A 19,049-nucleotide genomic window follows, 5' to 3' on the forward strand; every position below is an offset into this window, starting at 1 on the left:
GAGCTTGTACCAAAAATGGGCTTTGCCGTAACGTAAATTCGCTCCGAGGCCAAGCCAAGATACGAGTGGTGTGGCATTAACAAATGTTTTGCAACTCCAGACTCGAAGTGAGAAGGATGAGACTAAAATACTAGATCTATCGAGTGAGAGATGAACAGACGAGATAAATAGTGGGGGAGACAGGACCGAGTGATAAAAGAGGAGTAAGTGCCTAATGAACCGACAGCGAAGGAGAGAGTGGGATATTAAATAAAAATAATTCAAGCTGCAAGTAAAGTTTTTTTTATTCCATATGCTCACATGCATGCCTGTAGCAGCAAATGGAGAGATGCCATGCCACTAAGTAGAAACAATAGCAGCAGATCACTGTCCACACGAGACACGAAACGCTAAGCGCTGGATGAAGACAAATACTAAAGTAACAAAGTGGATAAAGGCATGTGTCTGCCACTACAGAAAAAGAAAGCTGTGCCTTTTCCAGGAGATGTCTCAGTTTGTTTTCATATATCAGAATAATATATGTTTGATGTTATCTTGTCCCCGCTTTCGGCCCCTCTCGACACCTTCTCATTGAGATTGGGGAAGGTTTTAGGTAGTGATAGATGATCAAATAAAGAGAAGTCTAAAGGTTGTTGTTAGAAAACAAGCTTTCAGGGTATTGCGGTTCTAGGCTGCCAAGCTTTTAGAAAAGAAGATGCTTAATTATTGTTTATTTATTATATAATATACACGACTGACGACTCGCGGTCACGGATCGATGATCATCATCACGAGGGAGGTTATTAGCTCTCTCTCTGAGCAGCAGCAGAGCACAAGGGAGCAGCAGACTTCCTTCTGCCAAGCCTGTCATCTTCTGCTCCGTCTCTGAGCTCCTAGTCTCCATCCCACAACCGCCGTCCCTGAACTCAACTCCGTATTCACCGACAAGATCCACTCCAGAAGCCATTGCACCCGACCACCCTTCCGTCTTCAACGTCGAGATTTCAAGGTAGCTCCTTTCTGATCTGATTCGTTCTCTGAGACCTAGCAAAACAGACTCGATCTGCAGTCCTTGCTAGCTGCTCTTCTTCTTCTTTTTTTTGAGAAAACTGGAGGGGCCGAAGCCCCTAATAGCTGCTCTTCTCGATGTAATTAACCACTAAAGGTTTCAGATCATGAACATGAACCCACTCATCAGTATGACATGTTAACTAATCTTTGTTTTGCTTAACGAAGATATCAATCTATAAGGTCATCCTGGCTTTAACAGAGTCCTTACAGTCCAAATTATAGATGACGTACGTTTAAGCTGACGAAGAAATCAATCTACAATAGTGCACCTTGGCACTTATTAGTTACCTTGACTACTGATTTGCTACAGCTGACTAACAGGGCTGGTAGATATCCTGGATCTATCTAATGGTTCAGGATTTATTGCTTGCTCATGTAGGAACTGTGCTTGAGAGTTGAGACATGGCAGCCGTCCTGGATGCCTTGGCACCCTACGTCAAGAAGCTAATAACAGACATGGCGCAAGAAGAGGTTTCCATGTTGCTGGGCATCTCCGCCGAGATCACCAAGCTGGAGGACAACATGGAAGGCCTCAAAGCCTTCATGGCAGATGCCGAGAGGAGGCACATCACTGACACAAGCGTCCAGAGATGGGCGACAAGGCTTAAGAACGCCATGTATGATGCCACTGACATCATAGACTTGTGTCAACTCGAGGCCGACAAGCGCAGGGAGTCCAAAGGTGGCGACGGCGTGGAACAGAAGTTGCCCAGCTGCTTCCAGCCATTGCTCTTCTGCCTGCGGAATCCCGTGTTCGCACACAAGATAGGCAGCCGCATCAAGGAGCTGAATCAGCAGATAGAAGGCATCCACAAGGAGGCGTGCAAGTTCAAGTTCAATATAGGCCTCGGTTCCAGCCCGGAGAAAGGAAGCTAACTGCTGCTGAGTTATTCAGCTATAGGACAAGTTCACAGTTCGATGAGTCTGCCATAGTTGGGGAACAGATAGAGAGGGATATAAGGGAGCTCATTCACTTGCTAGTCTCAAGTGATGATAATCACACCATCAAAGTCGTGTCTATAATTGGTGTTGGTGGCATGGGAAAGACTACTCTTGCTCAGAAGATCTTCAATGTTGCAACCATCCAAGAGCACTTCAAGACGAAGACGATATGGCTAAGCATCACTCAACACTTTGATGAGGTGGAGCTACTGTGGACAGCAATCAAGCATGCTGGAGGCGACCATGGTGCCGACAAGGACAAAAGCACTCTGACGGAGACCCTATTGCACACCCTGTCCAGTGGAAGGTTTCTGCTAGTGATGGATGACGTGTGGAACGACGTGCTTTATGTCCCAGTCAGAAATGCTAGCAAGAAACAGCCTGGAAGCAGGGTCCTTGTCACCACAAGATCTGCACACCTACCACAGCAGATGCAAGCCGCGCTGCACCAACACCGTGTCAGGCCTCTAGGCAATGATGATGCCTGGTCCTTGCTCAAGAAACAGCTACAGCCTGATCAGGTTAGTCTATCCATACTCTATACAACTTGAACACCTGCTATACTCATAGAAAGCCTATGAAGTCAATCTTATAGTACAATCTAAGCATTCTATGATCTAGTTCCCAGCATTGTTTACTCATAGCTAGCTTATGAGAGTAGCAAAGGAGACCAGCAAAACTATGATCTTGCAGACATAATCAAATTTATTAACCAAATGACACTAGGGTCAGATGAGCTATTAATTACTCTCTCCCTCCAGAAACTGACTACACGCCTAGTTCTATGTGAAGTCTACCAATCTCAAATTTGACCTTATTTAGTATCAATAAAAGGTATCAGTATTTATGGTATCAATTTTATTATCATTAGATTTAACTTAGAGAAATGAATTTGCAGTATATATATTTCGATTCATAAATGTGGACAATTTTCTCTATAATTTAGTTAAACCTATGATAGTTTCACCTAAATAATAAAGCTGCCAACTTGTTGCATTATATGGAGTACTTAATTAGATACTTCTTTTAATGTCTCCACAATAATGCTCATAAGACGTGTTGGAGAAAGAGGTAAATCAATAGTTCCACTAGCGTCCAGCCAGAGGCAGTTGCATCACCTGCTTTTGCAAATTATATGTTCCACCGCGCGGCCCTGCGGCCCCACGCCACCATGGAGAGGGAGCACTAGGAGAGAGGGAGGGGCGGAGGGAAAGACGAAGGGAGCGCTGGGAGAGAGGGAGGGGCGGAGGGAGGCGTGCGAGAGAGAGATCGAGGGATGGACGGGTGCCTGTGAATGTGTTAGTACCGGTTAGGGTTTTTGTTCACCTTATATACTCAACACTCAGTATTGGGCCTGGGAATGGTAGCGTGTTGGGCCAGAATTTCGGAGGCGTGCCGTATAAGATAACCGCCTCCGAAAATGCCTTTATGCTACAACAAATCTACTTGTTCAAACCTCTTGCCCTTAAAACGCAAGGACACCTCAATGTGAACGATGATAAAAATAACCACTAGAAAACATTGCATTGTAGTCCCAATTCCCAAATGAGAACATTTAGAGCTCAATGCAATGCATGAACTCCATATTATTAGTGTTACGGAATTTGCACCCATTCATGCAGATCTCAATTGAAATCAGACCATTGCGAGCAGAGGCTTATGTGTAAGTTCATATAAAATATGGCACACTTTTAATATGTTGGCCAACATAAGTGTCATTGTGTCATAGAAGAAGCATTATCGTGTTTGCATGGTAATGTACATAAGCAACCCGATCATTGTCAGAAATAATAAAGGGCCTTAAATGAATTTATTGGCAGGTAGTCGCAATTGACCAACTGAAAACTATCGGGATGGAAATTCTTGAAAATTGTGATGGCTTACCACTTGCAATTAAAGTGATTGGAGGACTCTTGAGCACAAGATACCCAAGTGAGCATGAGTGGAAAGCTGTTCTGAACATGCCTGCATGGTCACTAACTGGACTGCCTCTAGAACTAGACAACCGGCTGTACTTGAGCTACGAGGATTTGTCTCCCCAATTAAAGCAGTGCTTTCTGTATTGCTCGATGTTCCCTAAAGGTGTAGAAATCATACAAGCCGTAGTTACTGAAATGTGGATCAGTGAAGGACTTATTCAACCACCAGATAAAAGAAGAAGTACCAGGTCACATGAGTATGGGTTGGAAGACATAGCAACCGAGTATTACCGAGAGTTAATAATGAGGAATCTTATAGAACCTATGGAAGGATATTCTCTCACTGGATACAGGTGCACCATGCATGATGTGGTCCGATCCTTTGCTGAATATATGGTAAGAGAAGAATCAGTTGTGATGGTTGGCCAAGAGCAGGCTACTACCAGTGGTGGTGGGATGCTTGTACGTCGCCTATCTATAGGACAAACCGTATCAGTGGTGGAATGGGCTGTTTTGCAAAGGCACGAGTCACTTAGAACATTAATTGTAAACTCTAGGGTAAACTTTCATCCTGGTGATTCGGTGGGTAGTTTCTCCGGTCTACGTGTGCTGTACATACTGTCTGCCGATTGTGATACACTAGTTCCCTCTCTGTCTATGTTGAAGCACTTGAGATACCTTCACTTAGAGGATACTGATATATCTAGGCTCCCAGATGACATCCACAAGATGAAATTCCTACTATACATTTCACTTGGTCACTGTAAGAGGCTATGCCATCTTCCTGGCAGCATCATAAAACTTGTGCATCTAAGGTCTCTTGACATCCAAGGATCAAATGTTAGTGTCATTCCTAAGGGGTTCGGTGAGTTAACAAATCTGAGGTCACTTTATGGCTTCCCAGTATACGTGGACATGGATGCAAGCAATAGCTGGTGCAGTTTGCAGGAGCTGGAGCCTCTCTCTCAGTTTAGGAATCTTACATTATATGGCCTAGAGAAGGTGCAGGACAGCCGGATGGCTGAAAAGGCCATGATTAGCAGCAAGCGCCACCTTGGGTATCTAGAGCTACAGTATAGTGCAAGTGGACATACTATAGGGACAGGTGGTGCTGAGGCAGAGCAGCAGCAACAACAGAAGGTGGCCGAGGAGGTCTTGGAAAAGCTCTGCCCTCCAACCTGCCTGGAGAATCTTACTTTGAAAGGGGGATACGTTGGTCGCCAGCTACCAGACTGGATGTGTGCTCCAGCATCGGCAGAGTTTAAGAGCATAAGGTATTTGAAACTGGAGAACCTGCCTTGCTGCACCCAGCTCCCTGATGGTCTGTGCTGCCTCACAAGTTTAGAATTGCTGATCATCAGAGATGCGCCAGCCATCAAGCGTATTGGCCCCCAATTCCAAGCGTCATCCTCCGTGGCAGCTAGAGGTTCCACTGCTAGTACATCTGCACCGTTTCCTAAACTGAGACAGCTATTTCTGAATGGGCTACGTGAGTGGGAAGAGTGGGAATGGAACGACTGTGAGGAGCATATGGATGTGGAAACTGCCATAGCCATGCCTTGTCTGGAGAGACTCCAAATCAAAAACTGCAAGCTGAGCTGTGTTCCACCAGGCCTCGCCAGCACCAAGAGGCATACTCTTAGAGAACTAAACCTGTACCAGCTCTCCAACCTGACACATGTGGAGAACTTCCCTTCAGTTGTGGAACTTGACGTGTTTGACTGCCCAAAGCTCAAGAGGATCAGCGGCCTCTCCAGGTTGCAGAAGATTAGGATCGTTCGCTGCACAAAGCTGGAGGTTCTAGAAGGTGTCACAGCACTCGACAGCCTTGTACTGCACACCACCATGGAGACGCTTCCAGAATACCTGCGAGCTGTAAACCCAAGGTATCTCAAGTTGGAATGCAACAAGAAGCTATACGAATCCTCCTCATCTCCAGGTAGCTCCGAATGGGACAAGATCAGCCACATTGGAAAGCACAACATTGTCTGCCTCGAAGATTGAGACACAGACCAAGACTGGTAACTACGTAGCTGCATCGAAGATGGCGCGTGTGTTCAGGTAAATTGCATTCTTTCACTAGGCCGGAAGTCAGTTTTCATATTTATTAATTATTGCTTGTACTCTGATTCGTTGCAGGAAAAGCTTTCATTGGACCACACATAGAACAGCAGGGCATCAAAATATATGGTGATTAAACAAAGTGTTGCTACAGCCTGCCCGTCCGACGAGAGGACATCTACAATTGTTAACAATCAATTGTCTTGGAACAAAAGAAAAACACAGTGCTTGTGTTCACCTTTTCCCTGTTCAAGTCTGGCCAAAGTATGTGTATTATCATCTCTTATATTTGTAATTATATTTTTTTCTCTCAAATTATTACGTATTTTCAAGTGTCATTATGCACTGACCGTGTAACTAATGTATGCAGGCATCCAGGATCCTTATGGCAGACACATGATGTTAGCTTGCACTGGCAAGTGGGACTGAGATCTGCTTGGTAGAAGCTCGTCTCCAGCACGCAGTACACATACTCTGTTCACATGCAGACTGTTGACATACTGCAAAATCATGGATACGGATACTGTCTCCTGCACTCTTGTAGTCTTGACCATGTATATTTGTACACTCCATATATATTTTTTGAAGTAATGGACTGTTGAAACTTGCGGTCTCAGACAGTGAAGAAGTGGTAGAGGCCTCCGCCCGCTGAGCACGGTACTCGGGCGGAGGCTCCAAAGGGTTGGCACGGCAAGTGGGCGTGTAAGGGAGTGACACGTAATGCTGGGGTTTCATTAATACCTTCACCAACCTCGCAGTATTGTTACAAGTGTTCCCTATTTATAGGGCTCAACTACCGCCTTTGCGGTGTTTACAACAGTGCCCCTCAACTGCTACAGTACATTCTGGGAATATTCCTCTACTTGCTCTTCGTCTCGGGGGTAATCTTGTTGCACCGTTCTCAGGTACTGGGCCTGCACGATCAGTCAGCCCATCAGGCCCTAAGATTCGGCCTTGGGCCTTGGACTACCGCCGTCGGCCTCCGCCTCTGGGAGTGCCAAAGCCGCTTGCCTCCGATCGCCCAGGATTGCCGATCTCCTGCTTGAGTCTTCGCCCCGACGGGCGGAGACCATGCTGGAGCGCCCGCACAGTCCACGAGCGCCCTCATCCGGTTACCTGCACATACTTAGGCAATGTTGGCATTTAATTAGTCTTGTAGTGGAGCGGCCTCCGCCCCATCAGCCGGAGACGCCTGCGAGTCGACCGGGCGGAGACCGCGCTAGGGCCACCGTCCACAACCTGCAAGCACAATCTAACAAACCGTTCTCTTTCCCGGGTTTGGAGGCGTGAGAGCTGGGCCTCTGTTTTGGTAACAGGTCGGAGATGCCCTTGTAACCTGCTGACTGCGTAGGTCTCCGCCACTCGCGGTGGCCATGTTACAACAGTTCCCCCCTTTTGAGACCACGGTCCGCCTGAGCGTGTCGTGAGCTCAAAAAAGGCCTAGCCAAGGACGTCCATGTGGGCGGAGACCTCGCGTAGTAGCGTCTCTGACCGAGCCCCCGTCGGTTCCCCCCTGGCCCGCTCTGGCGCGGCCGCTGGTCTTGTTGAAGTAGCCGTTTAGGCTGCAGATTTAGCTGTTTGTGCAAACCTAGCCGTTTGCGCCGCGTTGCTTCCCGTTGGGCTATGGGCGGCTTCTTCGGAGATGACCGTTGGACACCGGGCAAGTTCTTCGGAGACGACCGTTGGACACCGGGCGAGTTCTCCGGAGATGACCGTTGTACGGTGGGAGCCGAACCGCCCGCCCTCGGCCTATATAAGGGCGGGGTTGGTGGAGGGGTCCCGCCACACAGCCTCATTCTCTTTCCTTGCCACCAAGAAGTCGCGCTTCGCCCACCTTGCTCTCACCTGCATCGCCGTCGCGTCTTCCACCTCCTCGCTTGCGTCTTCCGCTTAGGCCGCCACCGCGGTGGCTTCTTCTTCCGCCTCTGCCCACACTCGTCGGCCCGCCTTCTTCGGACCCTATCGCCACCTTCTCGGTGTTAGGGCAGCCGGCTGGAGTGCGCGCTTTGAGGAGTGCATGCTAGCCTCTGCCTCTGCATTGGAATTTGAGAAGCTACTGGAGGAGGATCTAGGGAGCGTCTCTGCATCCGTCGGAGACCTGATCGACGCGGATTCCGGAGGCATGGCGATAAAGTCGTGGGATTTCGGCCCCTCATCCATTACTGATGAGGCGGTTGCGGAGATGTTGAAGGAATCTTATTTTCCTTCTTCGAGGGTAAAAATCCCTCCGCCTGGCCAGACTGTTCCAGAGCCGAAGGAGGGATATGCGGTGGTGTTTCGGGACTTCTTCACCTGCAGCCTCCGCCTTCCTTACGTCCCCTTCCTCCGACGGGTGTTGGAGACCTTCAATGTCCAGCTCCATCATCTGACTCCTACGGCCTTCCTTACGCTCAGCAAATTCTGCTGGGCGTGTGTTTCTTATGGCGCCGAGCCAGATGTGGACACCTTCTGCGCTTACTACGAGTTGCAGAAGCAGCCGAAGAAGAATAAGGAGATGCGGGAGGGCAAGGAGGTGGAGGTGATCTGCCAGTATGGTAGTTGCACCTTCATGTCGAAGAGGAACCAAGGCGTAGATCGCCTGGAGATTTCTTTTTGCCAGAAAGGCAAATGGGACCGCGGCTGGCTTGAGGGGTGGTTCTATGTGAAGACCTACAGGGTCCGCGGCACCACCGATGATGGTGTGGAGGTCGTGGAGTATCCATTGACCTTAAGAATGGAGGTGATGTCGCCGCATACGCGCGTGGAACCGCCGGAGGCGGTGTCTCCGGCGAGGGAGGCTTGTGACCGGGCCTTTGCATTGGCGTGCCGCTACTCCGGGGGCTGCGATCTGGTGGAGGAGATTATGGCCTCCAACTATTGGCCCCTGAAAGGAGACAATCCACCCTTTCGTCTTGAAATGGTGGCGATTCCCATTTTTGGGCCGGAGGCCGGGATTCCGTTCCCCCGCTTCGGCCAGTCTTTGGAGGAGGGGGTGATAGAGGACAGTTTCATCTCCGAGGTTGAGGAAGCCGCCATCGGGTTGGTCGGTAGAATTTCCGAGCGTGAGTACACGTCTCGGAGAGCCGTGGCAGGCATCATGCTGTGGCTCAATCGAGTTTTTGAGGATCTCGGGATCGTGTACCGGGAGCGCGAGGTTCCCGCGGAGGTCATGGCTTCGATTGACAAGAAGAAGAAGAAGGCCTCCGTGAAGAATGTTACGGCGGAGGCCGAGTCCAAGAAGAGGAAGGGCGCCGCTGTTGCTCAGGCGCCTGCGAAAAAGAAGAAGTCCGGTGCTCTGGTGATCGCGCCGGCCGCGTCTTCGACCGGTAGTGCGGGCGTTGCCTCCGCCGACAGTGAAGACGTTCAGAGCTCTTCCGTCCCATCAAGGGACGTGCGGGTCGCGAGCGGCGGAGATAGCGGCTCTCTTGGGGCTCTGGTGCGCTCTGTACGCGGTGCTGTGAGTGGCGCCGAACAGCCGGAGGCCAGCGCCGCCAATCCTATGCCCGACATTTTTGGCGGGCTGTATTCCAGTTCTGAAGAGGGCACGGAGGTCGTCTTGCCGCGTGCTCCTTCACGTCCCACCGTTGCTGCATCTCCCCCCGCGCCAGAGGCCGTCGTCGGGTAGCCGGAGGCCGTGCTCGCTGAGCAGGCCCCGGCAGCTCAGGCTTCTTCGAGCTCTCCGCCCGCCAGGCCGTGGGCTGGGGAGAGCCAGCCTTTTGGGCCTTCGCCGCATGATAGGGCGGAGACCTCTGCCCAGGGGGCTCGTCAGACGGCCCATCCTGGGCTTTTTATGAGTAAGTTTGTTTGGCGCACATTTGTGTGTCCGCTGTCTTCGCCAGGTTTATTTGTTTTTGTATTCTACCAAGTGCTAATGCCGTGTACTTGTTGCTTCGCAGGTGATGTCATGGCCGGACTCCTCACTCTGGAGGAGCAAGCGGCCGCCGCCAGTGCCAGGTTTGGTCCGGGGCAGCCGGGGCCGATGGCGCCGGGTCCAAGTGAGTGTAGAGTGTTTTTAGCTTACTCGTCTTTTGGTCTGCTGCTATTGCCTATTTCTGATCGGCCCTCTGACCTGAGTTGTTGTTGTTGTTGTTGTTTTTGCTATGCAGGCTCCTCCGACACTTCTATCTCAGGTTGGGAAGAGTGCTATCTTGGGGTTCTTGAAGACATCGGAGGTGGTCTCCGACAGTTGGTGTATTCATTGTGAGATTTGCTTTTCTCACCTTATGGTTTTGTTTTTGTTTGTTCTTCTTTGAACAGATCGCTTCAAACAACGTCTGAGGGACATGGATTTCTTCCAACTTCTCTGTGTTCATCTAGAACACCAGAGCTTGGTGCGTCTTCGGTAGTTTACCTTTTTTGGTGTATGTTCGTCTTTAGACTTGTTTTTATTTCTATCGTTGATCGCCTTGGTCTTCTTCTTTCTGATCGCAGGGGTATCACATGGCCGTTGTTATGGAAGAGCGTTGCACTCGCGAGGTCTCTGACCGAGATACTGCGATTGAAGCGCTCAAGGTGGAGAACGAGCGCGTGGAAGGTGAAAAAGGGGGTTTGGCCAACTCCCTTGCAGCTCTCCGCCTTTCTCTAGCGGAGAAGGAACAAGAAACAGAGGCTTTGAGGGCATATCTCGCCAAGGGCCAGGATGCAGAAGCTTTGTCCGCCGAGCAGGCCTGCAGGGCGAACGAGTTGGCCGAGGGTCTCCGGCGAGAGCTGGCCTTTGAGAAGGAATCCGCAGCTGCGGTGGGGGAGCAGCTGTCTTTGACGACGAGGTGTTTGGACTCGGTCAAGGGGGTCCTTGCTGAAACCGTTGGCCAGTACCGGGCCACCGTCGCCAAGCTCGGAGGTGAAACCTCCGCTCCTCCGGAGGAAGACAACGTCTACGCCCTCGCCTCCTAGCTAAAGCGTCACCTTGTGAAGCTCCCCGATCTGGTAAATGGCTGCACGGACCACGGGGCGCTGGTGGGAGTAACGAACAACGCCAAGCTTCTGGTGCGCGACGGGTGTACGCATACCGAGAGTATTCCGGAAAGGGTGCTGCCGGGTCCGGAGGCACTTGGTGAGACTTCTCCTGGTTTGCGAAAAACATTGAGAAATTTCATTGGGTACTTTTGGGCTCCATTTGGGAGACCTGCCGCCCGGAAGCTGGCGGAGGAAAAGAGGGCGAAGGTATTTCTAGTCTTTGTAGCCGTTATTTTTCTCTCTCCTTGTTTTTTACGAAGCTGTGAATGCTTTCATTGCCTGTGTCACTGATATTTTAGGCTGTGCTACAGGATGCGCAGAAGAGTCTTGCGGGCAGGCCTCCGCTAGTTCCATGCTCGGCGACCGCTGGCGACGCCTCCGCCACCGCTGGTGCTCCGGGGGGCGCTACGATCGGCGGTGGTGATGGTCGGAGGCCGCAGGCGCCGTCTCCGCCCATAGTTGATGCGGGCTCTATTCTAGGGACTTCTGCTGTGGCCGGGACGCCGGAGGTCTAGGCTCTTTCTAGGACTTAGCTGTTTTGACTTGTATATTGTAGTCCAGTTGAACTCTTGTAAATAAAGTTTGTTTTGTTCTGAATGATTTTGTGGAAAATTTTAACCTTGCGCAGGTTCCGAATCGGGAGCCTGCACAAGATGTTGCGCCTTTGACTCTCTACAACGATGGTATTTATGTGAGCGGAGAGCTTTGGGAGTATTGGCGTTCGGCCTTTCCCCGCAGCGTTGCGCGCGACGTGTTTGAGTCAGTTAAGTTTGACATAGACGACGAGCGCGCTGGGTTTACCCGCGCGCTTGCTTGGCGCGGACCTCCACCACAATAGTTTGGATTTTATTGTAAGTTTGTGTCCTGTAAGAATGCTACTTGACGTTTTATGGAATACAAAACAGGTTCACTTTCTTGATTGTTTGTGCGGGGGCCTATGTCTGTTGTGCTAGTTTACATATCTCGTCTAGTCCTGAGCTTGCACACCGTGGGCCTTTGCTTGGGCGAACATGCGTGATACAGAGGTGGTGGCCAGGACCTCCGCCCCATCTTCTCCCCTTCTCTGTGCCTACCTGATGGCCGGGATAGAAGTGTTGGCACTTTTCTAGCCGGCGGAGGCGTACTTGAAGTCCGCCTGGCGAGGCTTGCTGAATCGGTGTGTGATCCAATAGGAGGTTTGGCGCGGCCTGTGCAGACGGCGGAGACTTTTGGTATTTCTTTAGCTGGGTGTTTTAGCTGTTTGGTGGTATGGGCCTCCGACGCTGCACATCCGTGGGACATGTTTCATTTGTGGGGATGGCAGGTTAGGTCTCCAGCGTCAGGGGGATGTTACGAGATTTTGTGCGATATCCCCCCTCTTCCATAGGCCTACGCTGTTCATCACCGTGCCGTAGGTTCTATCTCTATTCCCACTGTCTCCGACCATCTACTGGTGCCTCCGATTTTATGAGTTTTCGTACAATATCTACAGCCGACTTAGATATCTAAGGAGACCCCTGCCTCCATGGCTGTTGCTGTGGCTTGTGCTTGTGCTCTGCCTTCTTCCCCCCTTGCGCCCTATGCTGACTGAGGTTTTAAGGGCATGGGGCGAGCCCGTTTTATAGTGGGGTGGTGGCTTTTGGGTGTTAAATTTTTGGTACGTTGTTTGTTGGAACATATCTTGTCTTTAATGGCCTATATCTTGCTTGAATTATTCGTTCCTTTTGAGATCTTTTGAAGTAAATAGGCCTAGCGCCATAATGGTGACAGTGTTTTGTCAGACATTTTCCTCTTTTTGCTGTTTTCGATGGCGGAGACCTTCTTCCTGGTTCTAGCGCCATAATGGTGTTGCCCCTGATGCTTGGGGTAGTTTTTTTGTTAAGGTCGGAGGCCTGTTTGGCCGAGGTTGTTTTCGTCTTGATGCCTGGATTTAGTCAGGTCTTCGTCAAGGTCGGAGGCCTATTTGGACAAGGTTGTTTTTGCCTTGATGCCTGAATCTGGTCAGGTCTTTGTCAAGGTCGGAGGCCTGTTTGGCCAAGGTTATTTTTGCCTTGATGCCTGGATTTAGTCAGGTCTTCGTCAAGGTCGGAGGCCTGTTTGGCCAAGGTTGTTTTTGCCTTGATGCCTGGATTTAGTCAGGTCTTTGTCAAGGTCGGAGGCCTGTTTGGCCACAGAAGTCGTTTCAAATTGCCAAAGGCTGTGGCCGGCGCTTTGAAAGGACCTGTGCTTATTTTTGTTCACCGAATATTGCGGCGCCAGAGCTGGCCGCTTTCGGTTTTGGACTTTTCGAGCGTTCTGTTGGGGAATTACCTCTTTATACTTCTAGAGGATTTTTACATTGAGCCTACCTCGTTAAAAACCTCACCTCCGCTTGGAGTTCCCCTGTGAGGAAAAGAGTATAGGCTCTTTTACATTTTTTGGGTTGAAGAAAAAAGGAACTGAAAGGTAAATGAACGGAGGGGCCTCCGCTTATTATTTGTGGAGGTTGCCCTTTGGTACATTGCCTAGATGTAGTATCTACGGAGGCTGTCAATATTCCAGGTGTGGGTTGTCGTGACACCTTCGCTGTCGGTCAAGTGGAAAGAGCCTAGGCGCCCTGCTGCTGTTGCTGTGTATGGGCCCTCCCATTTCGGTTGCAGTTTGCCAACAAGTTGTGCGTCGGGTTTTCTTCTGAGTACGAGGTCTTCGTGTTTTATGTCTTTTCTTACCACCTGAGAGTCTCTCCACTTCTTGGTTTGGGACTAATATTTTGCAATGTTTTTGACTGCTTCTAGTCTTGTGGCTTCTATTGTTTCTTTTGCATATTCTTCATCTTGCAACATTAGCTGTCTCGTTGTGCGGAGGCTTTCGTGCTTGATTTCTTCTGGCATCATGACCTCTTCTCCATAAAGCAGTTTGAATGGTGTGAATCCTGTTGTCCTTGAGATAGTTGTGTTATGTGACCAAATCACTCTGGGTAATTCATCTACCCATTTTCCTTTGCGGAGGCCCATCAATGTTTTTGATATTGCTGAAAACACTACTCTGTTTGCTCTTTCCACAGCACCATTGGACTCTGGGTGGTATACTGAGATGAAGGCTAGTTTTGTCCCAATGCTTTTGCAGAATTCTTTGAAGTTCTTTGAATCGAATTGCTTTTCATTATCTACTGTCAGAATCCTTGGTACACCAAATCTGCAAATGATGTTTTGCCAGAAGAATTTTCTGACAGTTTCTGAGGTTATCTTCGCCAGCGGCTTTGCTTCAATCCATCTTGTAAAATATTCTACTACCACTACTGTGAATCTGTTTCCTCCTTGGGATGGTGGTAATGGGCCGACCAGGTCCATACCCCATCTTTGTAGCGGCCATGTCGGAGGTATAAGCTTGGTCTCCGACGACGGTTTTGACTGCCCGAGAGAGAATGTTTGGCATGCTTTGCATGTTCTGACTGTCTGTTCAGCGTCTTGTATGTGTGTTGGCCAGTAAAATCCTTGCCTTATTGCCTTTGTTGATAATGCTCTAGAGCCAATGTGCGACCCGCAAATTCCTGAGTGTATTTCTTGAAGCAACTCTATGCCTTCGCTCTGCGATATGCATTTGAGGAGAGGCTGGACTACTCCTTTCTTGTACAGTACACCATCTATGATTGTGTAATTTCTTGCCCTGGCCTATATTCTTGCTGCTTTTGCTTCATCTTCTTCGGTGGTTTTGTCTTCCAAGAATTCTGTTATCACCTTTCTCGAATCTTCATTTTGCAGGTGTAGTATGGGCTTAGGTGCCTTAGATGTCTCCGCGGTTGTCGGGGACTTCAGGATCTGGTAAAAAGTGTTTGGTGGCAGTGGCAGGTTGTTTGCCGCAGCTTTTGCTAGTTCATCTACCTCCGCATTTTCTAATCTTGGGATGTGCTTCAGGGTGAAGCCCTCGAATTTCCGCTCCAAATTTCTGACAACGGATAGGTATTTGATGAGTTCTGGCTCTCTTGCTGTGTATTCTTTCTCTACTTGGCCAGTAACCACTTGAGAATCTATTTTGACTGTCAATGTTTTTACCCCTAGGGCCTTTGCTTTACTGAGTGCTAGGATCAGGCCTTCATATTCTGCTATGTTGTTTGTTGATTTGAACTCTAGCCTTGCTGCGTATTTCAGTCTGACGCCAGAGGGTGCCATTAGGACGGCGGAGGCTCCTGCTCCGGCTTGGCCCCAGGCTCCATCCGTGAATGCTATCCAGCCTTGAGTGGTTGGTTGTACCTTGGGCTCTGTCGGAGGTGTCCAATCTGCTTCAAAATCGGCTAGTGCCTATGATTTGATTGCTGTTCTGGGGACATACGAGATACCAAACTGTGATAGCTCTATAGCCCATTTGCCTATTCTGCCAGAGGCTTCTTTGTTTCTGAGCAAGTCTTGTAGTGGCAGCGATGTTCGAACTGAGATTTCGTGGGCTTGGAAATAATGCTTTAGTTTTCTTGATGCCATGAGCACTGCGTAGGCAATTTTTTCTACCTCAGTGTAGTTTAGCTTGGCTCCGGACAATGCTTCTGAGATAAAATAAACTGGCTTTTGAGTTTTGCCTGATTCTTTTTCTAGCTCGTGAACTAAGACTGCGCTGACTGCATGGTCGGAGGCCGCCACATATAGCAATAGGTGGCTGTCCGATTCTGGGACGGAGACCACCAGGGAGTTTGCCAGATACTCTTTCAAGTTATGAAATGCCTCCGACTGCTTGGACCCCCACTCAAAGTTGTCTCCGCCCCTCAGGGCTTGGAAGAAGGGGAGGCTGCGTTCTGCTGATTTTGAGATGAATTTGTTGAGCACTGCTATTCTTCCCGTCAGCTTTTGCACTTCTTTCTTGTTTTTGGGTTCTTCCATTGTCATTATTGCTCTGGTTTTGTCTGGGTTCGCTTTGATGCCTTCGCTGCTTATGATGTATCCGAGCATCTTCCCTTTTGTGACTCCAAATATACATTTTTCTGGGTTGAGGCAGAGGCCAGCTGTCCTGAGGTTGGCGAAGGTCTCCTATAAAATGGAGACATGATCATCCTTATTCTTGCTCATGACCACTATGTCATCGACGTAGGCTATGATGTTTCTGTCTAGTTGTGAGCCCAAAACTTCCTTTGTCATTCTGGCAAAGGTTGCTCCAGCATTTTTGAGGCCCTACGGCATTCTGGTGTAGCAATATGTCCCGAATGGAGTGGTGAAACTTGTCTTGTCTTCGTCTTCTTTTTTCATCCAGATTTGGTGATACCCAGAGAAACAATCGAGGATAGAGAACCTCTGGCACCTGGCTGCCTTGTCGACAGAGGCATCTATTCTTGGCAATGGGAAAGGGTCTTTTTTGCAAGCTTTATTCAGATCTGTGAAATCTATGCACATTCTCATTTTGCCATTCTTCTTTGGTACCAGTACTACGTTTGCAAGCCATTCTGAATACTTGACTTCCCTGATGACTTTTGCATCTAGCAATCTTTGCACCTCCGCCTTTGCTGCCAGGATTCTGTCCTCCGACATTTTTCTTTGTTTCTGCTTTCTTGGCGTCATGTTTTCATTGATATCTAGTTCATGTTGTATGATGTCCCTGCTGACTCCCTGGAGGTCGGAGGCTGACTAGGCGAAGATGTCTTTGTTTTTTACTAGAGTTTCCATGAGCTTTTCCTCCTCTGCTTTGCTCAATTCTGAGCTGATTGTTACTTTTCTGTCTGGTAACTCCTTTTCTAGAGGGGTCACCTTTGTCTCTTCTTGACCTGCCATATATGTTTTTCCTCTGGGCATATCCGGAGGCTCTAGTTCTTTGTCTGCCGACTCGACTGCATTGATGTTTCTTTGGGCTCTGTAGATTGTTTTTTCTATGTTTCTTGCTTCTTTCTGGCAGTCTCGGACTGTGATAATACCATGGAGTGCTGGTATTTTCATACACAGGTAGGCCATATGCAGGGCTGCGTTGAATCTAGTTGTAAATCCTCTGCCCAGGATAGCATTGTATGGGTAGTACAGATCGACGACGTCAAAGGTTATGTACTTGGTTCTAGCATTTGCTTGGGTTCCAAATGACACTGGGAGTGAGATTTTCCCTAATGCTTGTATCTGCTTGCCTCCGAATCCTATCAAAGGGGATTCGGAGGGCTATAGTTGATTCCTGCTGAACTTCATTTGGTCGAAGGTATTTGCGAAGATGATGTCAGCTGAGTTGCCAGTGTCAATCAGTACTCTGCTTATCTCCCATGCTGCTATGTTGGTTTTGATTACCATTGCGTCTGTGTGAGGGTAGCTTTCTAGCTGGAGATCTTCTTCTGTGAAGGTGATTGGGACTCTGGACCAATCTATGTATTTTGCTAGGCCTTGGACTGCTACGTTGTTTACTAGGCGGAGGTGATCCTTTTTCTGCTTTTTTGTTTGAAACTCCATTGATGATCCTCCGGCGATTGGTAGTATCATGCCTATTGTTGGTAGCGGTCCATGGGGGTTGACTTGGTTTTCTGGGTTTGGCTCATTTTTTGGTGTTGGGGGTTGGTTGTGAGGTGGTGGCGGAGGCAGTTGCTGCATGTGTTGTTGTAGCGGCGGAGGCTCGAACCTGCTTTGGTTTTGTGGCGGTGGGTTTGTTTCGAGGTAGGTTATGTGGGGAGGATTTGGGTTTATGTAGGTCAGGCTTGCCTCCGACCTGTAGTTACCCGCCGGAGGCTGCTGCGAAGGCGCTGGCCGCCATGCTGGTAGGAAGTTTGGGTAATAGGTGGAGGCCAGTGTGGAGGGATGTATTTTGTTTGCATTTAGCGCTGGGTACATTGGGTAGTACTGCTGGTGACCAGTTGTGTAGGTGGTGTTGACCTCTCTTGCGCTCTGCTGTGTCGGAGGTTGGGCAGTCTGCTTGTTCTTCATCCTTTCCTGTGTCTCTTTTGTCTCCGGACTATCTTTGGTGCTGTGCCCTGTGCTTTCACCGTGAAAAACGCAATATGGCCTGCGTTGTTTCTGCTTATGGTTTTTGTTCCAGTTTTTGCCTTGGTAACCTTGCCGACCTTGGTTCCTGGTCTGGGTCTCTGGCCCTGCTGGCGCTGCCAGTTGCCCTTGTTCGGGGTAAGGTTGACCCTCGATGCTGAGCACTTGCCCCTGGCCTGGTTTCTGATTTGATGCATTCTGGTTCGTATAGCTCTTCTGGGAGTTTTTGCTGCTGTTTTGCTGCCTGTTTTGACCCTGCTCCTCCAGCCTTTTCCGGAGGTCATTGTCTGATCTGTAGTATTTCTCGAACTCGTCATACAACTGCTGTATGGAAGTTGGTTTCTTTCTTGCTAGGTGTGCTGCGAACGGCCCGATTCAGAGGCCTTTGATCGCTGCTTCAATGGCGATCTCGTCTGGGACATCTGGTGCCTTCGCCTTTAGTTGCACGAATTTTTGGAAGTAGTCGTGTAGTGTCTCTCCCTGCATTTGCTTGCACTGGAACAGATCTGTGGATGTCAGCGACTGTGCTGTTAGCCCCTTGAAATTTGTCAATATCTTGTCCCGGAGGTTTTCCCAAGAATAGACTATGTTTGGTTTAAGCATAGAATACCAAGCCAACGCGTCGCCTTCGGCTGCAATGACAAATGACTTTGCCAGGACGGCGTCGTCTCCGCCGGCGGAGGCTACTGCTGCCTCGTAACTCATAATGAACTGATGGGGGTCTGTTTTTCCGTTGAACTTTGGTAGTATGATTGGCTTGTACGTCATTGGCCATGGCGACTGTTGTATGACTTCAGAGAGTGGGGACTTGGGATCGATAGGCCTCCGCATCACCTGAGATGGCATCGTGGGTGGGCTGATCACTAGCGAAGGTGCAGTTGGTGTTGCTGCGGAGGCTGGGATTGCGGAGGTTGACGCTGGTACTGTATGCTGCATACTTAGCATCTCAGCATGTAGGACTGCCAACTGCTGCCTTATTTCTGCTGCTTGTATGATGCTTGAGTAGCTTGCTGATTAGCTATGAATGCTGCTGCCATTCTGTCCCTCTCTTGTTGCGCTCTTTGCAACTGTGCTTGTAGCTGTTGTAGTTCTTGCTCGAGTGTTGTGCCTGAATTTGGTTGGGCCTTCGAATCTTGAATCTCTGGATCTTGGGGTTCTGGTGGTTGACCCTGGGCATCTGCTCTGGTGTCATCCTCCGCTGGCGAGGTTGCGTAGGTGCTACGAGTGGTGCGCCTAGGCCTTTCTCTCTGACCCG

The 19,049-nt window shown here is 49.4% G+C and overlaps 2 protein-coding genes across 2 annotated transcripts; both read left to right on the forward strand.

Annotated features, from left to right (window-relative positions):
• Nucleotides 1-598: 598 nt before the first annotated feature.
• On the forward strand, nt 599-6,585 carry LOC136485697 (putative disease resistance RPP13-like protein 1). The gene is made up of 5 exons (XM_066482536.1): nt 599-988; nt 1,430-2,513; nt 3,813-5,972; nt 6,051-6,236; nt 6,343-6,585. The coding sequence occupies exons 2-3, from the start codon at nt 2,088-2,090 to the stop codon at nt 5,913-5,915; spliced, it is 2,529 nt and encodes an 842-aa protein (XP_066338633.1). The 5' UTR covers nt 599-988; nt 1,430-2,087; the 3' UTR covers nt 5,916-5,972; nt 6,051-6,236; nt 6,343-6,585.
• On the forward strand, nt 1,453-1,926 carry LOC136489617 (putative disease resistance protein At1g50180). The gene has a single exon (XM_066486195.1). The coding sequence runs from the start codon at nt 1,453-1,455 to the stop codon at nt 1,924-1,926; it is 474 nt and encodes a 157-aa protein (XP_066342292.1).
• Nucleotides 6,586-19,049: the final 12,464 nt, after the last annotated feature.

This window comes from Miscanthus floridulus, chromosome 10 (assembly GCF_019320115.1).
Source record: "Miscanthus floridulus cultivar M001 chromosome 10, ASM1932011v1, whole genome shotgun sequence".
NCBI classification, from domain to species: domain Eukaryota; kingdom Viridiplantae; phylum Streptophyta; class Magnoliopsida; order Poales; family Poaceae; genus Miscanthus; species Miscanthus floridulus.